The 25,499-nt window shown below is 36.7% G+C and overlaps 1 protein-coding gene across 1 annotated transcript in view; it reads left to right on the top strand.

Annotated features, from left to right (window-relative positions):
- Positions 1-14,406: 14,406 nt before the first annotated feature.
- Positions 14,407-25,499, top strand: part of LOC101739337 (ABC transporter G family member 23) — a 73,027-nt gene continuing 61,934 nt past the window's right edge. The window contains exon 1 of the mRNA XM_062676285.1: positions 14,407-14,563. Within this exon, the coding sequence (XP_062532269.1) occupies positions 14,445-14,563 (119 nt within the window). The 5' untranslated portion in view covers positions 14,407-14,444. The remainder of the gene's footprint in view (positions 14,564-25,499) is intronic.

Genomic DNA, 25,499 nt, shown 5'->3' with positions numbered 1-25,499 from the left:
CATTAATTTCATTGTCTAACTTAATGATACAAGTTATAAAAACCGGTTGATTGCCTAAAATGGCTGACTTTTGTACCTTGTACTAAAAACGCGGTAAATCTCGATCGGAATTGATATTCGGTTTCTTGTTGATTAAGAACTGTTTTAGATTGTATTTTTAATGATAAACGAATTCAGAGCGCTTGTGGTGTTAAATGGTAAAAATATCCTACCTCAGCTTGAGATAAGAGATATAAAGGAGTTCTAGTAGTATTCTAATAGAGTTATCCCTTCTGTTGATCATCTTGTCCACTGAGTTTCTCGACGGATCTTCTCAGTGGGTCGCGTTTCCGATCCGGTGGTAGATTCTGTGAAGCACTGCTCTTGCTAGGGTGCTCAGTGTTAGCATCACTCTGGTTTGAGCCCCGTGAGCTCACCTACTAGTTAAGGTTAAGCTGAAATAGCCTTTCATCTCAGCCTGTCCGCTGTCCACTGCTAAACATAGACCTCTCTAATTGATGTCCAATGCGGCTGGTCCGTTGTCACCTGCATCCAACGTGACCCAGAAATGTTCACTAAATCCATCTGATAGGTGACTGTCTCACACTGCGCTTGATACTACATGGTCACTACACTCGAGAATCTTTCTGTTCCATCGGAGTACGAAAATACAATATGTCACCACACTATACTATCCCAGGGAGTCGTAAGAACCGAATAAGGGAATATGCACAAGACGTCAGTGAAAGAGAAGTTTTATGAAGTCGTCGTGGCCTAATGGATAAGACGTCCGGTGCATTCGTGTTGAGTGATGCCCCGGTGTTCGAATCTCAGGCGGGTACCAATTTGTCTAATGAAATACGTACTTAACAATTGTTCACGATTGACTTCCACGGTGAAGGAAAACATCGTGTAATAAAAAATGAAACCCGCAAAATTATAATTTGCGTAATTACTGGTGGTAAGACATCTTGTGAGTCTGCGCGGGTGGGTACCACCACCCTGCCTATTTCTGCCATGAAGCAGTAATGCGTTTCGGTTTGAAGGGTGGGGCAGCCGTTGTAACTATACTCGAGATCTTAGAACTTATATCTCAAAATGGGTGGCGCATTTACGTTGTGGATGTCTATGGGCTCCACAGGTGGGCTGTGAGCTCGTCCACCCATCTAAGCAATAATTTTTTTTTATTCCAATCTTACGGCAGTAAATGGGCTGTGTCATTCACAGCGTCAATGGTTTCCAGTGACTATGTAGGAGATCGTAAGATCGTCTGTGTATGCACAGTATTGGACTACAATACAAGCTTTTTGCAATTCTGATAGCTAATAAACGCGTTTAAAGCTATGTACGTAAAGCTTCATATTCGTAAGCACGACTGATTCGCAGGTAGAAATAGATAGGATTGAGGTACTTCCCAGAGCGGGTACACAGTCTTACGACCATCAATCTAAACAAAATTTATCAGTGTTCATTTTTATTTCGCGATAATATTCTTTGGTAGTACAAATCGTTTGTAAATACATATATAAATAATTAAATATTTCATCACAAAGCCCGTTTAAAATGACGGACAATGTGTACGCTTTATATCAGAATCATTTTTGAAGTGAAACTTCTTTAGGCGCGTTGAGAGTAAAATTTAACTCGCGACAGATTCGTTACGGCTAGAGAGAAAAGATACAATTCAGGAAAAGCGAGAGTGAGAAAATAGACAGAGTGTCACTCGACCGTGGAGAGAGGGAAATAACAAAGCGACCTAGGTCGTTTCTCTTAAACACAGCACTTCCTATAACAAGAGAAATCTGATTTAAGGATGAAAAATGAAGAAAACTGCAATAATACACACCGCAAAAGAAGTTTCACTTCTTTTACGTGCATCAAGTTGCATGCGCACCATTTTTTATTTTGAAATTAGCCTATTTTTTATATCGAAATGTACAATAATATCGAGTATGTTAATGTTAACCTATTTGATATTCATTTGTTTTGACATGTCTAAAACTTTGAAGCACACTGCATGCATGTACGATACAGAGTTGTTTAAATATATATATATTTCGTTTTTGCCACCTATTTTCTGGTAGTTAAGGGCTATTACAGCTGCGCCCGAACGGATAGATGAGCTCACGGGGTAAACCTGAGAGAATTTGCTCCACTCCGGGGGAAGGTGTAGCGTGGCGACATCAATGCGGGCTCTTGGCCCGGCGTCCGGGGGACGGCGGGATAGATGTAATATGCTCTGCGTAAACCCTGTCCCGCCGTCTCAATAGCTCCGACTGGGTTCCCGCCCAGTCCGGGGTAGGGCGCCGGCTGTGAGCGGCAGGAGTTTTAGTGAGGTCCGACTCCCACATACCCCACCTGCCGTGCGGGTGGGGATCCGGCGATTTTCTCCTGTGGAAAAAAACACACGCACACACACTAGCTTGGATTCGTATATGTATATATGCGTAATAGTTTTTAGTCGATTAACTATTTTAATCGCACCTCAATATGCATTCTCGTTGATTTTTGACATAGAATTAAGTATTTGGGTTTAAAAATATGTTTACGCATCTGACCTTAGTATTTTAATGGATTTATTGTGCTAGCTACGCGGCATTAGCGGAAGACATATTAATTCGCCTGTTTGTTTCGAAGCAGACTTATGTAGTATATTTTTGCGTATTACTAACAGATTATTCCGATTACGAAGGTTAAGGCTATGTTTTTTTATTACAATAAATTTGATTCTCTTAATTCACTATTAGATTTTGAACATAACTTGGTCAGCTATTTATTGTGTGAATACATATCGGAATGAGCTGTACTAATGACGAAAAACAAATTAATTGCAACAGCTAGTGGATATTTTTATTACAAATTTTTTTGTTTTTTATTGCTTAGGTGGGCGGACGAGCTCACAGCCCACCTGGTGTTAAGTGGTTACTGAAGCCCGTAGACATCTACAGCGTAAATGCGCCCTTAAGATATAAGTTCTAAGGTCTCAGTATAGTTAGTTACAACGGCTACAACGGCTGCCCCACCCTTGAAACCGAAACGCATTACTGCTTCACGGCAGAAATAGGTACCAAGGCAGAGTGGTGGTACCTATCAGTGCGGACTCACAAGAGGTTCTACCACCAGTAATTACCGATTACTCACACAACGCAATAGATGTATGAATTATATATAAAAAAAAAACTAATTATTCGTACCTTTTGATAATTTTAAGACACATAAACAAAGCTATCTAACGCATACCACGGCGCAAAAGGCGTCCGGCAGACTTTATTACATTAATATTTATCAATTAAAACACGTAATGCATGTGTGCAATTCCGAATATAATTATGTTGCACGTAATTCAATGTAATATTGTTTTTTTGTTTCCAAAACTAATTTAACGTTCGTTGAATAATAGACGCTTAAAAATTACTAGACGATGACCGAGCTTTGGTCGGGTTTTTTTTTATAACGCCATCTTGTTGTGTCTTTAAAGCGGTTAGTTGCCCTCAATTAAGAAAAATAGTATTGTTATTCGCCAATAGATGTCGGGAAGAGTTGATTATTGAAAACACGAATAAAACAACATTTTCTGAAAATAAATCGTAGCTAGATCGATTTATCGTCCCCGAAATCCCCTGTATACTAAATTTTATGAAAATCGTTGTAGCCGTTTGCGAGATTCAGATTATCTAAGTATATATTAATATACAAGAATTGCTCGTTTAAAGGTATAAGATTCGACATAGATTTTTATCGCTAGTCCGTTTTTATTGTCTACGCCAAATTCATATTGCTGCCTTTTACTGACCTTTAACTGAACAAGAAAATAGGAACAGCCCTAATGTGATAGACACTAAGAACTTCAATGCTTTTTATGTCACTGAAATCACACTTGGCCATTTTGGAAAATGACAAATCAACAGATAAGGAGGGTCAATGAATTAAAAATCTTGAATCCGCTCTTTTCAAATAAATAAAAACATAGTTACGTTACAGCTCACGAGTCCGGGATATTCAAGTCGGTTCATTCGATTGCAAAAACATCTCGATTGTTCTCGATGATCGTCTCGCGTATTCGATTTGAATCGATTTGGTAGAATCGAGTCACTCACGGAACTCGATTGGGATATCTGCGAACTTATTTATCGAAATTCGCGAACCCATAATGTTTGAAAACGAAATCGGGATGCAAGAAACTCGACTCGAACAAGACTCGATTAATAATTCGCTAATTTCCGTTGTTCAAACGTCTCGTAGGTACTCGTGGAAAACAAATATTTGTTAACGATCTGCTCGTATCAGAAGTGACCTTGCCAATTTAATTTACTAATTTGCAGTAATGAAATATTGGGTGTCGTTACGTTTAGTTATTTGATTCGTTCGGAAACCTAATTAGTAAAATTTCAACAAAAAAACACCTTTGCATCGCATTTAATGTAATCTATATATTAATAATACGTGAAGCAAAAACTTTGTATCCCTTTTTACGAAAATTGCACGGACGGAGGAGTATGAAGTTTTCCACACTAATAGAGAATACAGAGCAGAAGTGCACAATGCTAATATTTTTTTTAATTATGCATAAAAGATACATTAAATCAATAAAGGAAACATTACACACTACCATGTATTTGACACACACACACGCATGCATACTATTTGTTTATTCTCAAATTTTTCTTTGCAGTCTGTCAGTTATAATCTGTCAAATTGAGAATAGATTAAATATTGTTTGTCTTTATGAATATTTTTCTATAGTATATAAATATTATATTATATGTAGTCTTGGCGAAATTTGTGATTATAAAAGTATAAAATATAATCATAACAGTGTACGTTTGTACACTGTTACAATTCCAATTAATTATAGTCGAATTTCGACTTCTACGGGACCACTAGTTACAATTATTACGCGTATTTTTATTGTATTCAAATCGATGAAAAACGTACAAATTTAATGAAACAAAACATAATACTAATCAATAAACAAATGACTGAATTAGAAATTACATTTCAAACGGCCAGTATCGTATAAAGGTCACTTCACAGGTATAGACCTGATAATCGTAATTCTGCATACTAAACAGCAAATTTATAGCTAAATACTGGCTTTTAGCTCGGCTGATTTGGGTAGCCGAAAAACTCTCCCAGCTGTTTCGGTATGAATTCATAGATTTGATGCGAACAACATTATCTCAACTCAAAGTCCAACTCCTGGCCTTGCAAGAGATGATTACGGAGACGTTGATGCTCGTTTAGCTAAAGCCTATTGTTCTAATGAACCTTGTAATAAATCAATGACGCAGTTTTATCGTTTATGTAATTTTAAAAATGTTTGTTTTTCCTCATAGGCCCTAGTCCCAACCCTCTTTTATTACTTTTTTATTGCTTAGCTAGGTCAACAAGCTCATAACGCCTGTTTGTCTGATCTTAAGTGGCTCTTCTTCTATATCGTTCCCTCACTGCTGAGGATCGCGACTACATGTGACGTTCCTCCACTGTGTCGATCATGGGTGGCCGATGGGATCATAGGCCGCATGGTACAGACTACTACCAAGTGTCTCTCTTACTAGATCTGACTATCTGGCTGGTGTTCTGTCCACGGTGCGCTTGTCCTCTATGTGACCCGCTATTATGAGCTTCTCTAATTCATGTCTGGGAGACCGCATGATGTGTGCGAAGAAGCTCATAGCACATTCCCAGCAGATAGTAGGTTTCTTACTGGTGGTACGGCCTCTTGTGAGTTCGCGCGGGTAGGTACCACCACCCTGCCTATTTCTGCCGTGAAGCAGTAATGTATTTCGATTTGAAGGGTAGGGCAGCCGTTGTAACTATACTTGAGACCTTAGAACTTAGATCTCAAGGTGGGTGGTGCATTTACGTTGTAGATGTCTATGGGCTCCAGTAACCACTTAACACCAGGTGGGCTGTGAGCTCGTCCACCCATCTAAGCAATAAAAAAAAAAGATGGAAGAGAGCCATTTTCGGATGTTTAGCTGTAAGTAGCTACTCATACTTATAGACATCAGAATGTGGATACCGCGATCCATCTTGGATCGTCAAAGTCTGCGTAAGGCATAACGGCCACACATACCAAACATTTCTTAAAAGCTCCGGTTTGCTTTTGTCATTTTTTAGGGGCATTCGAACTCGGCAGATGTCATAAAAATAAAATGCCCCATCTAATTAATTCATCGTACGATGTTAAATTTGTAGCTGGCACAGCTGTGTGCTGTGGTATTAATTTGCATGGTACCGTGTGTATAAAGGTGCGGTAATTCATTTGAGATATAGACATTGAAACTGTTTGCTTAAACAATCAGTTATTTATTCAATACCGGTCATTAAAATCTGTTATTTTATTGCTAAAGTCCTCGCGAGATTGCTTGTAGTACTGTTCAAGACAGTAGCTTTTATGTTTTTCTTATTCCTGATCTTATGTATGGTAAATAGGTATAAGTCCAAGACAAATTATAATAGTGTTTTTATATTTAACATGTTTTATTACTTTAAAATGTAGGTATGTTTGTTTTTATGTAACGAAATATTTGAACATAATTTTCACCGACTTCAAAACGTTCATTTAACTTTAAATTTCGCACACGCATCAAGGACCGATGACAATACAGTACTTTTTTAATTTCGATCTAATATCCTGACCAGTATCAACTTAATAAAGAAAGAGTAGAATTTAACTGTTAACTTGAATAAAATAATTTGAGCCTGTTGTTGTAGTTTTTAAGCTACATAAAGAACTTTTTGGCGGGAACGCGAGGAGTGAAGTTGTTTTATTTTGTCTATTTAGTGTTTCTTCGGGTTTAAATGTGTAATAACAGGGGTTTATTAACTGTTTAGTATCTGTGAAAGTGCACAAATGTGGGAAAATGAAACAAAGCCGCTGAACGTAAGTTCTCTGGATCCTCCAAAAAGTCCACTGAAAAAGTTTCAGCAAATGACCATCATTTTACTGAGATTATATTTATATTTCATCCCTTATCATCTCATTTCAAATCATTTAATTTAATGCCAATTGATTAAGTTTCCCTCGTTTTTTATTATTCATAAACTGTGAATAATTAAAATGGCGAATTATAAAAATCTTATTACTTGACGCTGGGCTTATTACTTAATGCACAAATCGTGCCGGAGCCAAAAACTAAAGAAGAAGCTACATATATTTTTTTAACAGGTCCATAGATAAGCGTATCCGGCTCTAGGTATTCAATGTTTACGGAAGTCGACATCAGAACGTATGGTTTAACTCTGGGGTAACAGTCCAGAAAAGCACCACCTCAACTCTCTCGTAAATGTCGTAAAGAAGATTAAGGGATTTGCCGTGAAATTGTGGGCAGTATTCTTTAAGTATCCACTGTGTCTACCACTGTTTTGCATAAGGTGACTTTACAGCGTACTTTAAATCCACACGGGTAAATACCACCATTCTGCCTAATTCTGTGCGCCAGCAGTCCACCGTTAAGGGTGCGACAGCCACTATACCCTAAATCACCAATTGATAATTCAAAAGACAGAGCTATCGGGTGACAAAACTCGTACTGTGTAGGGCTGAATCGGATGCTTTCGATTTCATGTTTCAATTTAGTGCCAGTAAGTCTATTTATTTTTTGATCGACTTCACAAAAAAGAGGATAACTGTATTTGTATATGTTTGTTACCTCGGAACTTTTCGATGTACAACTTTACCCATAGACACAACCCCAGAGTTTTGCGCCAAATCTTCTCAGTGTGTCGCGATTCCGATTTGGTATCAGATTCAGTGAAGCACTACTCTTCCTAGGGCAGATGTTAGAAAAGTCTTCCAGGCTGAGTCCCGTGAACTAAACAAACTGTAGTTAAAAAAAACTACTAAAAGCTGTTTTTTTTTAATCGTTTTTGAGGTACGGCTTCTTTGTCACTTGTAACTGTTTTAGTCTGTATAGTTTCAACGAAAGATCTTGATACTTTAAATGTAGCAATTTTTAAATAATATATTATGACAGATATGATATAGATTATAATTTTTTGTTTACATATAGATATTTCATTTCCTTGTCTAAAGTAAATATTTTTCGCTCATATGCGATATTGCGATCGATTGCGATATGGTTCTATTTTTCCTATTGTTCCAAATCCCTTCCAAATCACTGGATTTGTAAGTTTACTGTCCAGACAGAATATCGTAACTTCTCCGAGTAAATAAAGTATGTTATCTGTATAAGCAGCGGTACCTTTTGCCGCTCATGGAGAGCAGTAATCATATTATGTTAAGAAGATTGTCATTATCTTCACAATACCTACAGATTGAGCGAGTTGCAGGTCGGTTGCTAGTTGCTTACTTAATTTTAATTGTTCTGTAAGTAATTACATACGTTACGTAATATATATCGAAATCAAAACTACCGCTTACTAAATAACAAACACGAAAAGGTTGTGGGTTGGAAAATACAGCCTAAGACGGCTACGGGCCAGATAGATAAACTTGTCAAGGTCGCTAGAATTCATTGCTTATATACAGCTTAGACCAGGAGTTTGTAGCTTAACCCTCAGACACAGCCCACTAAGTTTCTCGCCGGATCTTCTCAGTGGGTCGCGTTTCCGATCCGGTGGTAAATTCTGCGAAGCACGGCTCTTGCTAGGGTTCGTGTTAGCAACGTCATCAGGTTTGACCCCGTGAGCTCACCTACTAGTTAAGGCGACGCTGATATAGCCTCTCAAGGCTATCAGCTTAGGTAGGAAAAAAAAGTTTGTAGACCGACATGAGAATCATGTTTATCATGTTAAGCCCCACGACCTAAAATTACAGCTGTGGGCATTTAACCTATTCACAGTTCCCAACAAGCCCGCAACCCTTCCGGCAGGTCACATTCAGACATATACAAACACAAGCTTGATGTGCCGATGAATAGGTTACATAGGATACGAAATTCATTCGGGTGTTTGTCTGTGCGCCTGTACAACAAAATCCCAAAAGATGTTCAGAACCCACATATATATAGGTTTAAGAAAACTATTAAAGAACATCTGTGCAATAAAGCTTACTATAAAGTCAATGATTATCTAGAAGATTGGACAAAGTGGGAATGAGTTGCTCGCTCCGGGCATTTCAATATTGCGATAATTGTTACATTATAATAACTCTTGTAAAAATGAATACATATTTAAAAAAGAGTAATACGTAAAAAAAATCTAATATGTATTAAAAAAAAAAGACATGCCCGTTGAGTTTCATGCCAATTCTTCTCAGGACGGAGGCTAGTTTTTGTGAATTAACGGCACTGAAGTAGGAAACCTATGGAAATGAACCGTCAACAAAAAATTCGTGCCACTGTGACGTCATCTGACCACAAAACATGGCGGTTTTAGTGCTGCCCAGAAGATTTTAATGTTAGTAGGTTTTATCGATAAACGTTCTTGGCTCATTTTATTTTAAATATTGTTGAGTGAATGTATTTGTAGAATTTATACTATAATAGGAAGTAAGTATATTGTTATGTGCAAAGATGATGTGATTTAGATATTATGTGAAATCTAAGACGAGTTCGTGCTTCAAATTTGCCAAGTAAACGATATGACGATTTTTAAAATTTGCTACACTGATTTTATAAAGTTGTCGTTTGCCGCAAAACATAAAGATATGGCGTAGTACAGTGCCATCTGCCCATTTCTAGCATGCTGAATGTTATCGTATTTTGAGTACGTGTTTTTCTTAGATTATTACAATCTATTTTAATTGTTTTACTGACTCTAAAGTCCGTAACACACTACCGCAGCGCACCTCAAGGAAGGTACGCCGCACCATTTGAATCACTCTCACTTGAGAGAGACTCAAATTTTAAACTTATCAAGGGACCGCCTGATAAAAAAAAACACCTACAGAACATTTATTCGTTAATAAAATTACAAACGTCATTCCTTGTGACTTCCTCTCTAAAATCACTTAATTGTGTATACACTGACAATAGTGTCTTACTCACTGCGGAATAAAACTATTTTATTTAAATAGTTCCGAAGAGATTTTGTCGGTAGCCTTTTTCCTGAAATATCTAAACAGAATGTCTAAATATGTTTTGATGACATATTTTAAAGAGGTATTTATGATTAGTGTCATGATCAATAGATTCCGACCGAAAAATGGATCGGATGAGGGCTCCATAATGAATTTAAATATATATAGATAATAGTTTTGGGGCATCGAATTTCTTGAGATCCTATAAAATATGTTTTAATTATTATTTTTGTATGTTTTAAGCATGATAAAATAAGAAATTTTATATAAGCAATCATATTAAATCGATATCAAAGTTAATAAATAATGTACAACCCAAAACAGACGGCCGAACTGACGTGACAATGACATTTGGCGCGCTAAACATGGCGGATTTTCGGCCTCATTAGACGGAGACGGAGACATTTACGTATATTCATGTTTCATTTTATGTACGCACTGAAATACTGTTATATTGTTTTCCTGCGAGTTAAAGTGCTGAGTAAGAACGAGTAAGAACATGTTTATGTATGTGCCTTCAAAATGGGTGCTATTTATATAAGCAATTGTACGTATAGAACAATATGTCGTGTCCCTACTATATAGGTCTATGATTAACGGTAGTTCTTTTTGACGTTCAACAGGTATGTACTGTCATTTAGATTGAATTAAAAAATTTGATTTGATTTGATATAACTTAGAAATTATTCGATCCAGTGTAATTTGCATGGATTGTTGTCGGTTAAATTATTCCGTTCTGTTAGCATAAGCGAAATAGCATTCAAAGTTGAAAGGGCACGGCTGTGGTGACGTGGCCGCAATTGTAAATCAATGACGTCACGAAACATGACCCCGAAGGGAATTCGTCTAGTCATTGAGAAAATAAAGTTTCCTGTACCCGATAATATATTGATATGTTTGTGAAAATCACGTATTAGAACCTACTTTAATGGTGGATAGGATTGTTGGATAAGTTTCATCTAAATGACGAGTTTAATTAAAAGTCGATGAGAAGTCGACCCTGTTCTTAGATAAAGCCACGCAACTATCCAGAAGCAATTTTTTTCCACATCTATTCGCTGGTAGCCTGTGGAGCTTTATTTATGAGCTTACCAATTCCTCCACTTCGCCCGGTCTTCGACAGCCTTCTGGATGAGGTTATTCTCCTCCATATCCGCCTTTACCGCATCCAAACAGTGTTTCTTGGGTATCCGACGTCTGGCTGTCTGGGGGTCTGTGTAATAATAATTAAGTAATAAGATCGTGTAGTAAAAATCAATCCCGCCAAAAATAGTATAAAAATTTAAACATAGACTTCATGTCAAGGTATTCACACTGTGATCTCTATGGGCGTAGCGGCTTAAAGCAAAATGGGTAGTGAGGTTGTCCACCAGTGTACACAAATGAAAACAAATGAAAACAAATCTAAAATCTATTAACGTCAGATCATGTATACACAGCCTATAAATGCCGATTTAATTATATTCGAATATTTGTTCTTATTCTTAGCCTAAAATATGTAAATGTTTAAAATCAATAACATAATAGACACCCGCGAACAATTCAAATTTTGTTCTGGTCGCAGCAAATGACAGCAACATAATGCAGTTTCACGATTGACCTGTCTGTATACACTAATAAAATGAATAAAAACTGGATTTTTTTATTGCCCTTGTAGCCAGACGAGCATACGGCCCACCTGATGGTGAGTGGTTACCGTCGCCCATGGACTTCAACAATGCCAGGGGCAGAGCCAAGCCGCTGCCTACCGTATTTTAATTTGCATCGCCTAGACCGGCCCTGACTTATGAATATTAAAAAAAAATGAGTTAATTATCTTAATATTTCCATTTTAGACTATAGTAGATAAATGATCTGAATAAATCATAAAAATAGCCAATTATAACTTGAACAACAGATGTACAATTAATAATGGGAAGTTGAAATACGCACAGGAGCCTTTTATACCAGACTCAAGGTTTTCGAGGCATTTTTCTTAATTCTTTTAAACTGATTGATCTTAAATAAGTAATAAAAAGTACATTAATTCTCTTGGCTTTTTCCGGGAATCGTATTCGATATACAATTATAATTGTTCGTACAAAGTTAACGCCCTCATTTGAACTTTGGCTGTAAACTTTCCTTAAATAAATGTCATTCAGCTGCTATTATATCAAAGGCAGGGGAAGTAGGCAATTTTTTTACGGCGACTTATCGCCTTTGGTAAATAATTTATTCACTAACAAGAATAACAATAACAATAACAAGCAACTTACTAAACCATCAATGAAACAATAATTTGACAACGACAAACCGGGTGAAACAAAAATAAATATGAACCGATAGCACACATACAATTGATGAAAAAAATGTCTACTGAGTGAGTGTTACGTATCACATAGAGACGTTTGAATTTTATTTGAAATATATATACATATTTTTGACCCGTCAACACGCAATCTAACAATTGAGCAGAACATAATTGAGTCGTCTATTATCAAAGGTGGCAATCTGTGCATTTGGACAAAAAAATGTTATTGATATGTCAATACAGATTGATTTGAATATAATCGTCTCCTTCAAAGAATACGGTTCAAAACCTGCATTAAATAAAGGTTAATACTTAACCTGTTATTTATCTAAGATGTCGTTCAGAAGAGTTTTGTGACTGCCAATGGAATACAAAGTCAATAATTCGTTTTTCTGATTTACCAATAATTGTCCAAAAGTCACATTGCCGGCTTTGATAATAGTCGACTCATATATCGTTTAGTAGCGACGATTTAAAATGAAATTCACGGTATTTGTTGTTTAGTATAGATTTTTCTTTTTTTGCTTAGATGGGTGGAGGAGCTCACGGCCAACCTGGTGTTAAGTGGTTAATGGAGCCCATAGACATCTACAACGTAAATGAGCAATATAAGTTCTAAGGTCTCAAGTATAGTTACAACGCCCCACCCTTCAAACCGAATCGCATTACTGCTTCACGGTAGAAATAGGCAGGATGGTAGTACCTACCCGTGGGGACTCAGAAGAGGTCCTACCACCAGTAAATCGTATTACATTATTATTTAGTGGCAAAGGTATTATCAGCATCTTATCATCAGTAGGGCCTTGGCATTGCCTCGGAGACTAAATAAAACACAAAATACTTCTCGGTTTCATTCAAAACAAGCATCTTCGATTGTTAAGGAGTCATCAATAAAAGTAATTGAATTATCTATTTGATAAACTCAGAATAAAGTTTGTCGAAACCTTCGCTAAGCTATTGTAATGGTAATTAATATTTTAAAGAAAACTTAGGAAAATTCCTTAGCGTAAAAATTCCAAGAAACCGTCATTGAACTTCGGGTTCACTCTGGGTATTGAACTTATCACCTCAGCATTCACAGTTCAAGAGACCTAATATTAGTTTTGATGTTTGAATTTCGATATCAGAAACCTATTTCATCTGGACGGGTTTGAATTTTTATTTGGCCATAACACATCTTCGGTTAAAATCACTGTCAATCTGACATTCTTCATGGTGTTCATACGGCACGCCTATAGTCGATTTAAATATTGAACGCTTTTAAGGTAATAGAGAATAAGTCTTTTAAAATTCGCTCCTCAAACTCGTTTATGTGCCATTTCTGAATAGTAATACATATAAACAGGTTTTTCCAAACCATTTCTAATGAGGTGAGGTACTAAAACATTATAATGAACCGTGATTCGTGTGCTTCTTAAAGCAAAGGTACTTGACCTATTGGACGGCGTATTTGGGGTATCTATATATTAATACGTGAGGCAAAAACTTTGTATCCCTTTTTACGAAAATTGCGCGGACGGAGGAACATGAAATTGTCCATACTTATAGATAATATAGCGAAGGAGTGCAATATAGTAATTATTTTGGAAATTATGCAGTAAATCAATAAAAAAAACATAACACACAGTACCATGTATATATATACTCTATGCTTATTATTAAACTTTTGTTGCTCTGTTAGTCTGTGGTCAAATTGAGAATAGGTTAATATTGGGCTTTTTGGCGGGAACGCGAGAAGTGAAGTTGTGTGATTTATTTTATTTTGTCTATTTAGTGTTTCTTCGGGTTTAAATGTGTAATAATGGTGGTTTATTAACTGTTTAATATCTGTGAAAGTGCACAAATGTGGGAAAATGAAATAAAGCCGCTGAACGTAACTTCTCGGGATCTTCCAAAAAGTCCACTGAAAAATTTTTAGTAAATGACCACCATTTTACTGAGATTATGTTTCATCCCGTATTTTCTCATTTCATTTCATTTAATTTCATCCCAGTTGATTAATGTCTCAAATTAATCATCTTCATTTCATTTCACTCCATAATATCATTTTTCATAAAAATATAAATTAAAATAAGACATGACTTAAAGGTCTCAGTTACCAGGTCAGAAAATTCCTTAAAAAAAAAAGGTTAATATTTGTCTCTAGTTTGTATAAATGTTCCTGGAATATTGTGCTTCTCTGCCACGATGCTATCATGGATAACTCTGGTTGTGGCTATCTACATGCTCCATCGACCATTTAACACCAGTCTAGTGGTGGGCCCTCGACTAATAATTAATTGCAAGACAGTTCAAATGGAAAATCGGTGAGCAAACTTGAAATATTGAATGTTCTCTATCGCTATCGACTACCGACATTTATATTAGTACAGTATATAAGGATGTAGATTGTATTAGTGACTGTTAGTTAGCACGACTTCCTTTTTGTCGGCTTAGGTAGATACGAAATGATTATCACTTACCGATCATGGTTACGATCAATACTATTATTATTTAAAATAAAAACAGAATTAAGGCTATTGAAAATTAGTTCAGAAAACATAAACGTTCCAAAATTGCAATTTACATTACGATTTATCGTGAAATGTCTATTATGTCGTGTCGTGTCGTATAATTGTTTCAACATTAGTGTTCAAGATGGGTAAAAGCATTCATGTGATGATGTCTAAGCGCCCCGGTTACCACAAAACCTTCACCAACCCATTTCGGGCAAAATGAAAAATGAAAAAAAAAAACGTTCACAATTTTTCCATTCGCGAATCCAAAGGTTAAATGTTTCCTAGTAGTTGAATTACATAATGCGATTTGCGTAATTTGCATGAGTCTGCGAATTGCGGGTGACGCGCATGGCGAGATGTGACTTTGTCACGTTATTATTATTATTTTAAGAATTAAACTTAATCGCGTTTGATGTGAACGTGTTTTCACAGAGATATTTTTAGAGTAAAGGTTTTTGTGTAATTCAAGTTGTTTAATTTATAAGCACGAACGTTTTAAGTACGTTAAATCGTTTAGCTTTTCATTTTGTCGGTGGAATGTTATTACTCCGTCTTGTTTTTTTTTTTGTTATGAATTATTAATTAGATTGAAGCACGTGTTCTAGAAGTGTTTTTATTTAGTCACCGCTCAGAGAATATTTTTTTTATAATCAAATTTAAATATTATTCTAATCAACATCAAGAAATATAAGTGAGCAATGTAAACGCGAATCCGTGTTTAGTTATTAAGCGAGTTTTTAACTGACTTAAGCAGGGCCTTCCCCTGTACATACTCAAATCGATTTTATGTTCGTTATCTTAGGTCTATTAAATCTCTTTACGAAAATTTTTCATCGAAAAGGATATTTTAGTCTTTAATGGCCTATTTTTTTAAAGTTTTCTTATTGAAGTCAAATTTTCAATTTTCGAAACATCTTTAACTTCAAGGCGTAATCTAAAAACTTAAGCAACACGCACCTAAATGCGCGTACACAATGTAACTTACTTAGACGTAGATCGGGGGTAGATCGAGCTTGCAAGCGGTACAGTCGTATCGCTCGATACGAGCTCACCGGATTTCTTATCCTTATCATTTCGGATCCTCACGATCCACTAACGGTCACCGTCTTCACCGAACCCGTCGCTTGCGACGAAGGGCTCGGCAAGTAAATTAACCCACAGACACATTCCACTGAGTTTCTCGCCGGATCTTCTCAGTGGGTCGCGTTTCCGATCCGGCAGTAGATTCTGCGAAGCACTGCTCTTGCTAGGGCCAGTGTTAGCAACACTTCTGGTTTGAGCCCCGAGAACTCATCTACACGCTAGAGTAACGCTGATATAGCCTCTCAAGGCTATCAGCATAGGTAGCAAAAAAAACGATTGAATAAAAATATTAATATGAGTCGTCTATTATCAAAGCCGGCAATGTGACTTTTGGACAATTATTGGTAAATCAGAAAAACGAATTATTGACTTCGTATTCCATTGGTCGTCACAAAACTCTTCTGAACGACATCTTAGATAAATAACAGGTTAACTATTAACCTTTATTTAATGCAGGTTTTGAACCGTATTCTTTGAAGGAGACGATTATATTCAAATCAATCTGTATCGCCATATCAATAACATTTTTTTGTCCAAATACACAGATTGCCACCTTTGATAATAGACGACTCATATCTAACCATTGATTTATGAGTGGCGTTCATACTTCGCGAGCTACACTCGAAGAAACCCGAAGGTTACTCGTATACTTTCAGAATTACGACGTAACGTAGGATTCTTGGTACGTTTTGCAACTTCAAAACTGTAACGTATTGCCAAACCTACATATAATTACAATATATTAAGTACTATGCCATTAAGAGTGAAATTAAGGTTGATTATTGAATATTACAGTACCGATAAAGCTTTTTTTTATTTTTTTTATTGCTTAGATGGGTAGACGAGCTCACAGCCCACCTGGTGTTAAGTGGTTACTGGAGCCCATAGACATCTACAACGTAGACGCGCCACCCACCTTGAGATACAAGTTCTAAAGTCTCAGTATAGTTACAACTGCTGCCCCACCCTTCAAACCGAAACGCATTACTGCTTCACGGCAGAAATAGGCAGGGCGGTGGTACCTATCCGCGCGGACTCACAAGTGGTCCTACCACCAGTAAACTTTATAACTTCATATACTAGAAAGTATAAAGGCGGACTTAATGCCATAGGCATTCTCTAACAGTCTACCTTAGGGGAGTGCAGAGATGAAGCTTGGTAGGTGTAGTGTGAAGGTGATATTACTTAAACATATGTGTATATGTAACATACATAATATGTATAGATACAAATACTGGTACTTAAATAAATACATATGCATAAATATATACATATACATATCATAAATATATACATATAAAAACATATATAAACAAATATTATCAATTAATTATATTATCAATCAATCATTTACTTTGTCTAATATCAGTGAAACATTACGCGGTTCGGTAGAAGACGTTTCGCTGACTTGATGGTATTATAATATGGGACTTTATACTATATATTATTACTTCCAAGAAATATGATGGCGGTATTCAGCTATTTATAGCTATCAGAAAGTAAACTCTTCTTGTCTCGCAATCTTATATCTTTAGACGAGCATTCTTATATATATATATATATATATATATATATATATATATATATATATTTATTTAGTATACAGGGGATTTCGGGGGCGATAAATCGATCTAGCTACGATTTATTTTCAGAAAATGTTGTTTTATTCGTGTTTTCAATAATCAACTTTATCGATAATCAACTTAAACATATATTTTTTTTATTAAAAGATAACACCAAATAATATAATATAGTATCAATATGTAATTTGTATTTAAATATAATTTCTAAAAAACACAATTTATCAAACAAAAAATCCTCTAGTGAGTCTTTAATGGCGGAACTCATCATGTTATCTCTGTCGCACACTAGCTATGCGATGTTTGTCTAAAAATGGTTTCCGTCGTTCAAGTACCTATAAGTGTCAATGTTATCGCCAGGTCGCTGAAGCGGTACTCGAGGTCCGACTGGCGGTCTTCAAGGTACCGCAGGGGCTGAGTATTGGCGATTCGCTCTGTCATCTTCTATTACTTCAAGTTAATTTATCGCAAGGAAGTTCTTTATGCGTTCCTAAACCATTTGATTCGATTGTAACGAACTTCGGTAGGTACAGTTGTTGACAATCCAGAAAATGTAATGGATTATGCTTCTTTGAAAACTCTATTTCTTCTAAATTACGTGATTAAACTGTGTTGCTATCACATTCAAAAGCAACGAAGCCAAGAACGTACCGTGATGGAAAAAAACAAACAAACTAAAATAACATGTTTTTTGCCGCCATTACTTCGTGTGTTAATGTTAAAATTTGATTGATCGTTGTCTATAAAATCATATTAGTTTTGGTAAAAAAAAAAACTCAATTAGATTGTGAATACAGCTAAAAATCACGAAAACTTGTGACGTATTAGGAAGTTTGTATTTTATTAATTGGAATTAATATTAACAATTGTCAATGCTTGTGAATAAGCGGCAAGCGAAAACAAAAAAATATAATTATAATGACCAAAATTCACGATAAGCGTTTTGCAATCGCTGCGCTGTTGGAATCAGCTGCGTTCATCGACAGTGCGTTTCTAAAGAAAGATCTTTTTTGCCACGCACCATCCGGCTTTGGAATGAACTCCCCACCACGGTGTTTTCCGAGCGCTATGACATGTCTTTCTTCAAACGAGGCTTGCGGAGAGTACTTAATGGTAGGCAGCGGCTTAGCTCTGGCCCTGGCATTGCTGACGTCCATGAGCGACGATGACCACTTACCATCAGATGCGCCGTATGCTCATCCGCCTACAAAGGCAACAGAAAAAGAAGAACGAAACAAAAAATACACATATTATTTTTCCTGGAACATTGAGATGCTCCGTACTACTCCATAGAGCCCCATATTCAGTTCCAAACCAACGAAGCGAAGTGAAGTATAGTCGCGTTGAGGTTGCTCACTCTGGTCGAGTTCCGTCTTAGCCGAGGTTCGGGCATCAAAGTGCAGACAAGTAATTTACTGGCTGGGTCTAATTATCAATTTCGGCCCGGCGTTTAACATTTTCGGCCACCAAGTCCCATATACCTCACGCGCCCCGTTGGACGCAGGAAAGTTGTAGCTCCGGTCCTAAGTTCAAAAACTAACCAAATTCCCTTTGTGGGAACTACTACCGTCTCGTAAGTTAGCCATTTAGGACGAAGGGGCGGAACAGCCGTTGCACGGTGGACAACACTGTCATTAAGTTGTCACTGTCAATCAGTGAGTCACCGTCACTGTCACTATTAATCAGCGAATCACTGTCAATTTCGGCCGTTAAGCAGTAATGAGTTTCGGTTTGAAGTGTGGAGTAGCCGTTGTAACTATACTTGAGACCTTAGAACTTATATCTCAAGGTGGGTGGCGCATTTACGTCCTAGATGTCTATGGGCTCCAGTAACTACTTAACACCAGGTGGGCTGTGAGCTCGTCCACCCATCTACGCAATAAATAAAAATATATATTTCAAAGTGAGTTTCACTTCAGTGCCACTCACGCTAGCGTGTTCTTTATTATTAAGAATATCAAGAATCGGAGTTATTTCGCTTTGACTTCTTATCCTACAGACTGTTCAGAATCAAGGGCTTTTTTTATGATTTCGCATTATTTATCAAGGAGGTTCCGTCGTGGTGAAGCATCAATGTACTAAGACTTCAAAAAATTGAAGCCGGTTCACTCCAGTATGCATGTTTGAGTATATTTTGGTACATTCAAAATTCAAAATATCAGTTTGCCTAATATTTATTTCTAATTAAATTAATGTTATTAGAAACTTGCCAAAGCCTGGGCCATTGTTGTTTTGGCCTTTGTTAGGGTTGCCCTTTAGGTGAATCGTCCACTGTTTTAGATTCGCTAAGCTAAAATTAAATTTATTTAATGTAGTTTTTAATGGAAGCCGCAGCTTAAGGTGAATATTTATAAATACAGGGTACTATTTTTTACTACCATCAACCCTAGACGCGAGTTCTCTAAACTTCCGAATAAAACTATTATTAAACCTTTGGAAACGAAAATTATTTTTGAGTTTGTGTTAAGAACTGTATGCGAAACATACCAAATAGTTGAATTAGGTCACGTACCTACTGTACTGGTGGCAATTTTTGTTATACCACTTTCTTAATCGAATAAGCGACAGTAGAATTGAATTGTGACTTATTTCTAATGTCACAACACAACATTCACGATGCAAATCAAATGATTGCGATATGCGATTAATACTAGATGAGTCCACCACACTAAGAGAGAGTCAGCGAGCATTGATCTTGATTGAAGACATCAAAATCCGTTCCGACGTGCCTGACTTATTTTTTTTATATTTGAGAGATTACTGGTGGCCCGGAGGCCTTTCCATGCTTACCAGGACAGGTGGGCGAGCAAGGACTCAGCCAGGAAGGGTGGGATTTGCTAACAGCTACCCGAGCGCCTCCAAAGGAGACCTAACAACTCAAGAGTAGCTGCTTCGCGAATGAATCTAATACCGCTGAGAAGATCCGGCGAGAAACTCAGCGGGCTGATATCGTGAATTATACAATAATACTCAACAATATTGCCAAATTTTATACATCATTTATGAATAATCAAACAATCGATTGAAGGTCGCGAGTTAAAACAAATCTATTTGGTTGCAAGCTCTGATATTGAATCAATAAATTATAATAAACTTAAACAGACAATCTGGCATTGGGATATTTTGTTAAAACAGAACGCTTGAGGTCAGATGTAGCGGATTTGGAATTAGAATGTAAAATAAAATAATACGTAGGTAAATTAGAATTTGCGTTGTTCATTTTGTTACCTTCGTCATTAACGTGTTCAAGGGATTAAAGTGTGATTTCCCAATCCTGCTGTGTGCATTTGATAATGTTATACAATACAAAATTTTATTAACAAACAAACACAAAACCAATTTTAACAAAATAAAATGAGAGTATCATTAAGTATGTAATCGATGTAAATTTTATATGCATTATTAGGCATAACTCAAAAGCTATTAGTCAGTTTTTGATAATTTAAATGGGAATTGTTATGGTCACATAAAAGGACATAACCGGTGACGTCATAGATACGTCCTTACGTATCCATCCGATCCAGTAACATTTTCAGTAGACGCCTGCGGCTCTAGCATTTGGAGCAGGTATAGGGCTCTGGTAACCTGGTAATATTGGGATCGCCAACAATTAACGAAACGTTGTGATGTAAGGTTTTGAGGTAAACACCTTTTTTACTTAAGGTGGTAGCCTTGATAGGCTATGCCAACGTATTCTAACGTGTAGGTGAGCTCACGGGGCTCAAACGTGGGGACGTTGCTAACACTAGCCCTAGTAAAAGCAGTGCTTCGCAGAATCTACCACCGGATCGGAAACGCAACCCACTGAGAATATACTAAATACTGGAGAGACGTCAAATAGTTCACCGACCTACACGGTAAAAAAAAACATGCAAAGGCATAAAAAACGAACAGCCAAAGAAGCCTACATAAAATATGTATAGTATACATGTTCCATTCTATTTTTTAGTTTGAATAATTTCTTTGAAGATTAAAACCTCTTTCGTATTTCGTAGTAATTAACCTTTCGTATTTGTAACATATTAAGTTTTTATTTATTTATTTTTTATTGCTTAGATGGGTGGACGAACTCACAGCCCCCCTGGTATTAATTGGATACTGGAGCCCATAGACATCTACAACGTAAATGCGCCACCAACCTTGAGATATAAGTTCTAAGGTCTCAGTATAGTTACAATGGCTGCCCCATTCTTCAAATCGAAACGCATTACTGCTTCACGGCAGAAACAGGCGGGGTGGTGGTACCTACCCGTGCGGATTTACAAGAGGTCCTACCACCAGTGATTACGCACATTATAATTTAGCGGGTTTTTTTTATTACACGATGTTATTCCTACACCGTGGTAGTCAATCGTGAACATTAAGTCATAGCATATACGAATTATGAGGTTATATTCTATTGTTATTTATTTATAATCTAACTACCTGTTACGAAACAGTATATTACATCCATGTAGCATATTAAAGATAGGTAAACAAAGACCAAACAAGTCTCCACCATTAGCACACCACATGAGTAGATAGTGAACAAAAATAACTAAAATAAATTTAAAAATATCTACGAAGCGGTAATAAAATAAGACAATTGTGCAATTAGTTAAGAAAATAAATTACTATTTATTTAATATGGGATTCTGGCAGCACGTGACAAAGACAATGTCCATAAACAGCTTAACTGACGATCAGTCGTTTGACCTTGTTTCCAAATTTTGGCAATGAGAAGCTTTTAAAGATTAATTAAAGTGAGTTGAGCATTAAAATTTGCAGGCAAGCCTACAACTGGCTGTGGGACATTAAAGGCCTTCAGATAACCAAATTATGTATCCATCTATTAACAAAACAATTACTATGCGTAAAAAGTTACACATTGAGCGATGGTTATCTCAAAAAACGCAATTAAGGCAAAGGTTAGTTTTTTTTATAACATATCCAATATTTAAAACATAGTATAATATGATGAGTTGAATAAGTTATTTTAATGTACGCGGTACATGATGGTACGGGCTGGTGTAAATAGTTTGAAGAATTAACTTCAATGTAGTCTAGAATAACATTATTATACATACTTATACACAGCTAGCCGTACTCGCCCGCTTCGCTGGGCATTTAAAATTAACTTTATTATTTATTGTTATTATCATTAGGGAGTCCGACACTCATATAAATATTAGCCTATCATATACATGTATTTTCTACATAGATACCAAGTTTTAAGTCAATCGGATGCATGGTTCAGTAGTTATAACGGAACATTCGTAAAAACCACTGTAGATTTATATACTTAGTATAGATATTGACTGCCGTCGGCTATTCACTAGCAGTACAACGTATTATGAGCCCATAAGAATCGGTACCACAATCTGTCTGCGTAGTAACCACGCATTCTGCTTTAAAGGGCGGAACAAGCATTATACAACACAGTTGAGACTTCGATTTCATGTCTTGTGGTGGGTTTTACGTTGTGATTTATATGGGCTCCAGTAATCGCTTAAGAACTAGGCTGTGAGTTAATCTATCCATCCAGTACAATAAGACTACGGAACTTAATGATCCACATTACTATATCAGGAGAATGTTTATTTGTTCGCATAATTTATTATTCGGTCGTCGAGGGAATAGCATTGATTCAAATATAAACTTAGTTTACTGGTTGTAGGACCTCTTGTGAGTCCGCACGGGTAGGTACCACCACCCCGCCCACTTCTGTCGGGAAGCAGTAATGCGTTTCGGATTGAAGGGTGGGGTAGCCGCTGTAACTATACTGAGACCTTAGAACTTATATCTCAAGGTGGGTGGTGCATTTACGTTGTAGTTGTCTATGGGCTCCAGTGACCACTTCACACCAGTAAAAAAAAAGTAGAGCCAAAATCACACCGTTTACACAATGATTTATTTCACCATGATGATAATTAGTTAGCAGGGCAGATAAATAACGAAACTTGTTTTCATAGCAAATAAAACGTCATGTTGCAGAAGCCTTTCCATCGCGATTCGCTGGAAACGCTTCATTTCGGCGGTCGGAAAAACCCAGTTTTGTTTAAATGTTAGTTTTTCGCATGTAGAAACGAATTAATGCCTCGATAATTATTTTATTGGAAGTTTAACTCGTCGCCCAAAGATTGTTCCATTTAAATTATATTATTTTTTTAATTGATTTATGTAATATCAAAAAATAATGTTCAAATATAAATTATAACCTTAAATATTATAATTTATATTTGAACATTATTTTTGGAAAAATATAACGTGACGTGAACGAATCTAGATTTGACATTTATCTTATGGAAGGTAGAGGTAAGGAGTATCATCTTGTATAGGGGACAAGTTGAAAAATCGTCCACCTGTAAACAGCAAGTTATTGTTGGAAGACTCAGCGCTGAAATCAGTTGAAATAGGGCTAGTGTAGGAAATGGAAATTATATGAATATAGGAGCAATTTTCAAAATTTTTTTTGCTACCTAAGCTGATAGTCTTGAGAGGCTATTTTAGCGTAACCTTAACTAGTGGGCGAGCTCACGGAGCTCAAACCGGAGTGGTGCTAACACTGACCCTAGCAAGAGCAATGCTTCGCAGAATCTACCACCGGATCGGAAACGCGACCCACTGATCCGGCGAGAAACTCAGTGGGCTGTGTCTATGGGTTTTATAGTTATAGTAATCAAACCCGGCCTTCTTTGTTAACCAATCTGTGACTTGACTTTGATCCAGTCTCTACTGAACAGTGTCAATAGCCGCTAGCCCGAAGAGTTCCTAATAATTTAATTGAAAACCGTCCTTTTGGAATCTCATCATCATTCTCCTGCCTCTCTTCCAGTCACCTGGGGTCGGCGCAACATCACTTTGCTCACTCCTCTCTTACACGTGTTGTTTTTCATGCAATCCATTCATTTCTTCTTAGGTCTACCTCTTCCTCTAAAGCCTCCACATTCATGGTTAAAACTTTATTACCATGGACCATACGTCCTTATTGGATGTATAGGGAACATATTATTTATACATACATGTCGTCTTTTAAATATTTCGATTATTTTAAATTATCTCTCATCATCTCACTACGTAGCATTTCTTAGTAAGTGGATTGACAGACTTAAAACAGCTTCGCTACGAAACGAGGACTGGTAAATGTTATTACAGAAGGATAATCATTGATTAAGAAATATGTCGGCATTAACAGATTTACCGTATTAAGGCTGAAATAAATTATGAAGTAAGAGGATAAAGAACGACTTAACAAGAGTTCCTTTGTTTCATTATTTAGATATATTATTATTTATGCTAAAATGTGTGCTAAGCTATTTACAATTGAATATCAACTAAGTATTTGAGTCTCAATTATTATGAGAATAAATATAATTGTCCATTTCAAGAGACAAAGGAATCATTAATTCATTCATTGGTAGTAAATTATTAAATTAAAACAAAATTTTGATAGATATAAAATAAACACGATAAAATTTGGAGCGGCCGGAATTTTTCTCCGTTAATCTCGACTAAGCCAAGCGAATCGATTTTTTCACGGGTTTTTTTATTGCTTCGAAGGATTTACGAGCTGACAGTCAAGTTGGTATTAAGTGCTTAACGGAGTCCATAGATATGAACGACATAGATGTCGTCTTCACCTTGAGTCATGAGACACAATTCTCAGTTTTACAGTACAACGAACGCATTACTGCTTCACGGCAGAAATAGTCAGGGTGGTAGTTCCTACCCAAGCGGGTTCCCGGTTACTGCCCGAAGGTTCGAAGGTTCACCCCAATAACCGGCAGCCTGCATCCGCGAAGCTTAGCAGGTCATTGGTCTATCGATCAAGAAGCCTTCTTCTTCTTTGTCTCCCCCTTATCCCACTAGGTGGGGATTTTTCTATTGCATTCTCCTATATCGGCCGTTATCTCAACACTCACTCCTCTTTCTCCAAAATCGTCATTCGTATACTCCATCCATGTCTTATTTGGTCGACCTCTTCCCCCACTACCTTGCACTATCATTTCCGTACATCTCCTAGTCACATACATCTCCTCTCTACGCATTACATGTCCATACCATGCTAACCGTCCGCTCTTTAATTTATAGATCACTGGACA

This window comes from Bombyx mori, chromosome 26 (genome assembly GCF_030269925.1).
Source record: "Bombyx mori chromosome 26, ASM3026992v2".
In the NCBI taxonomy this organism is placed as follows: Eukaryota; Metazoa; Arthropoda; class Insecta; order Lepidoptera; family Bombycidae; genus Bombyx; species Bombyx mori.
Note: the sequence above shows the minus strand (reverse complement) of the source record. Positions and strands in the feature narration are given on the sequence as shown.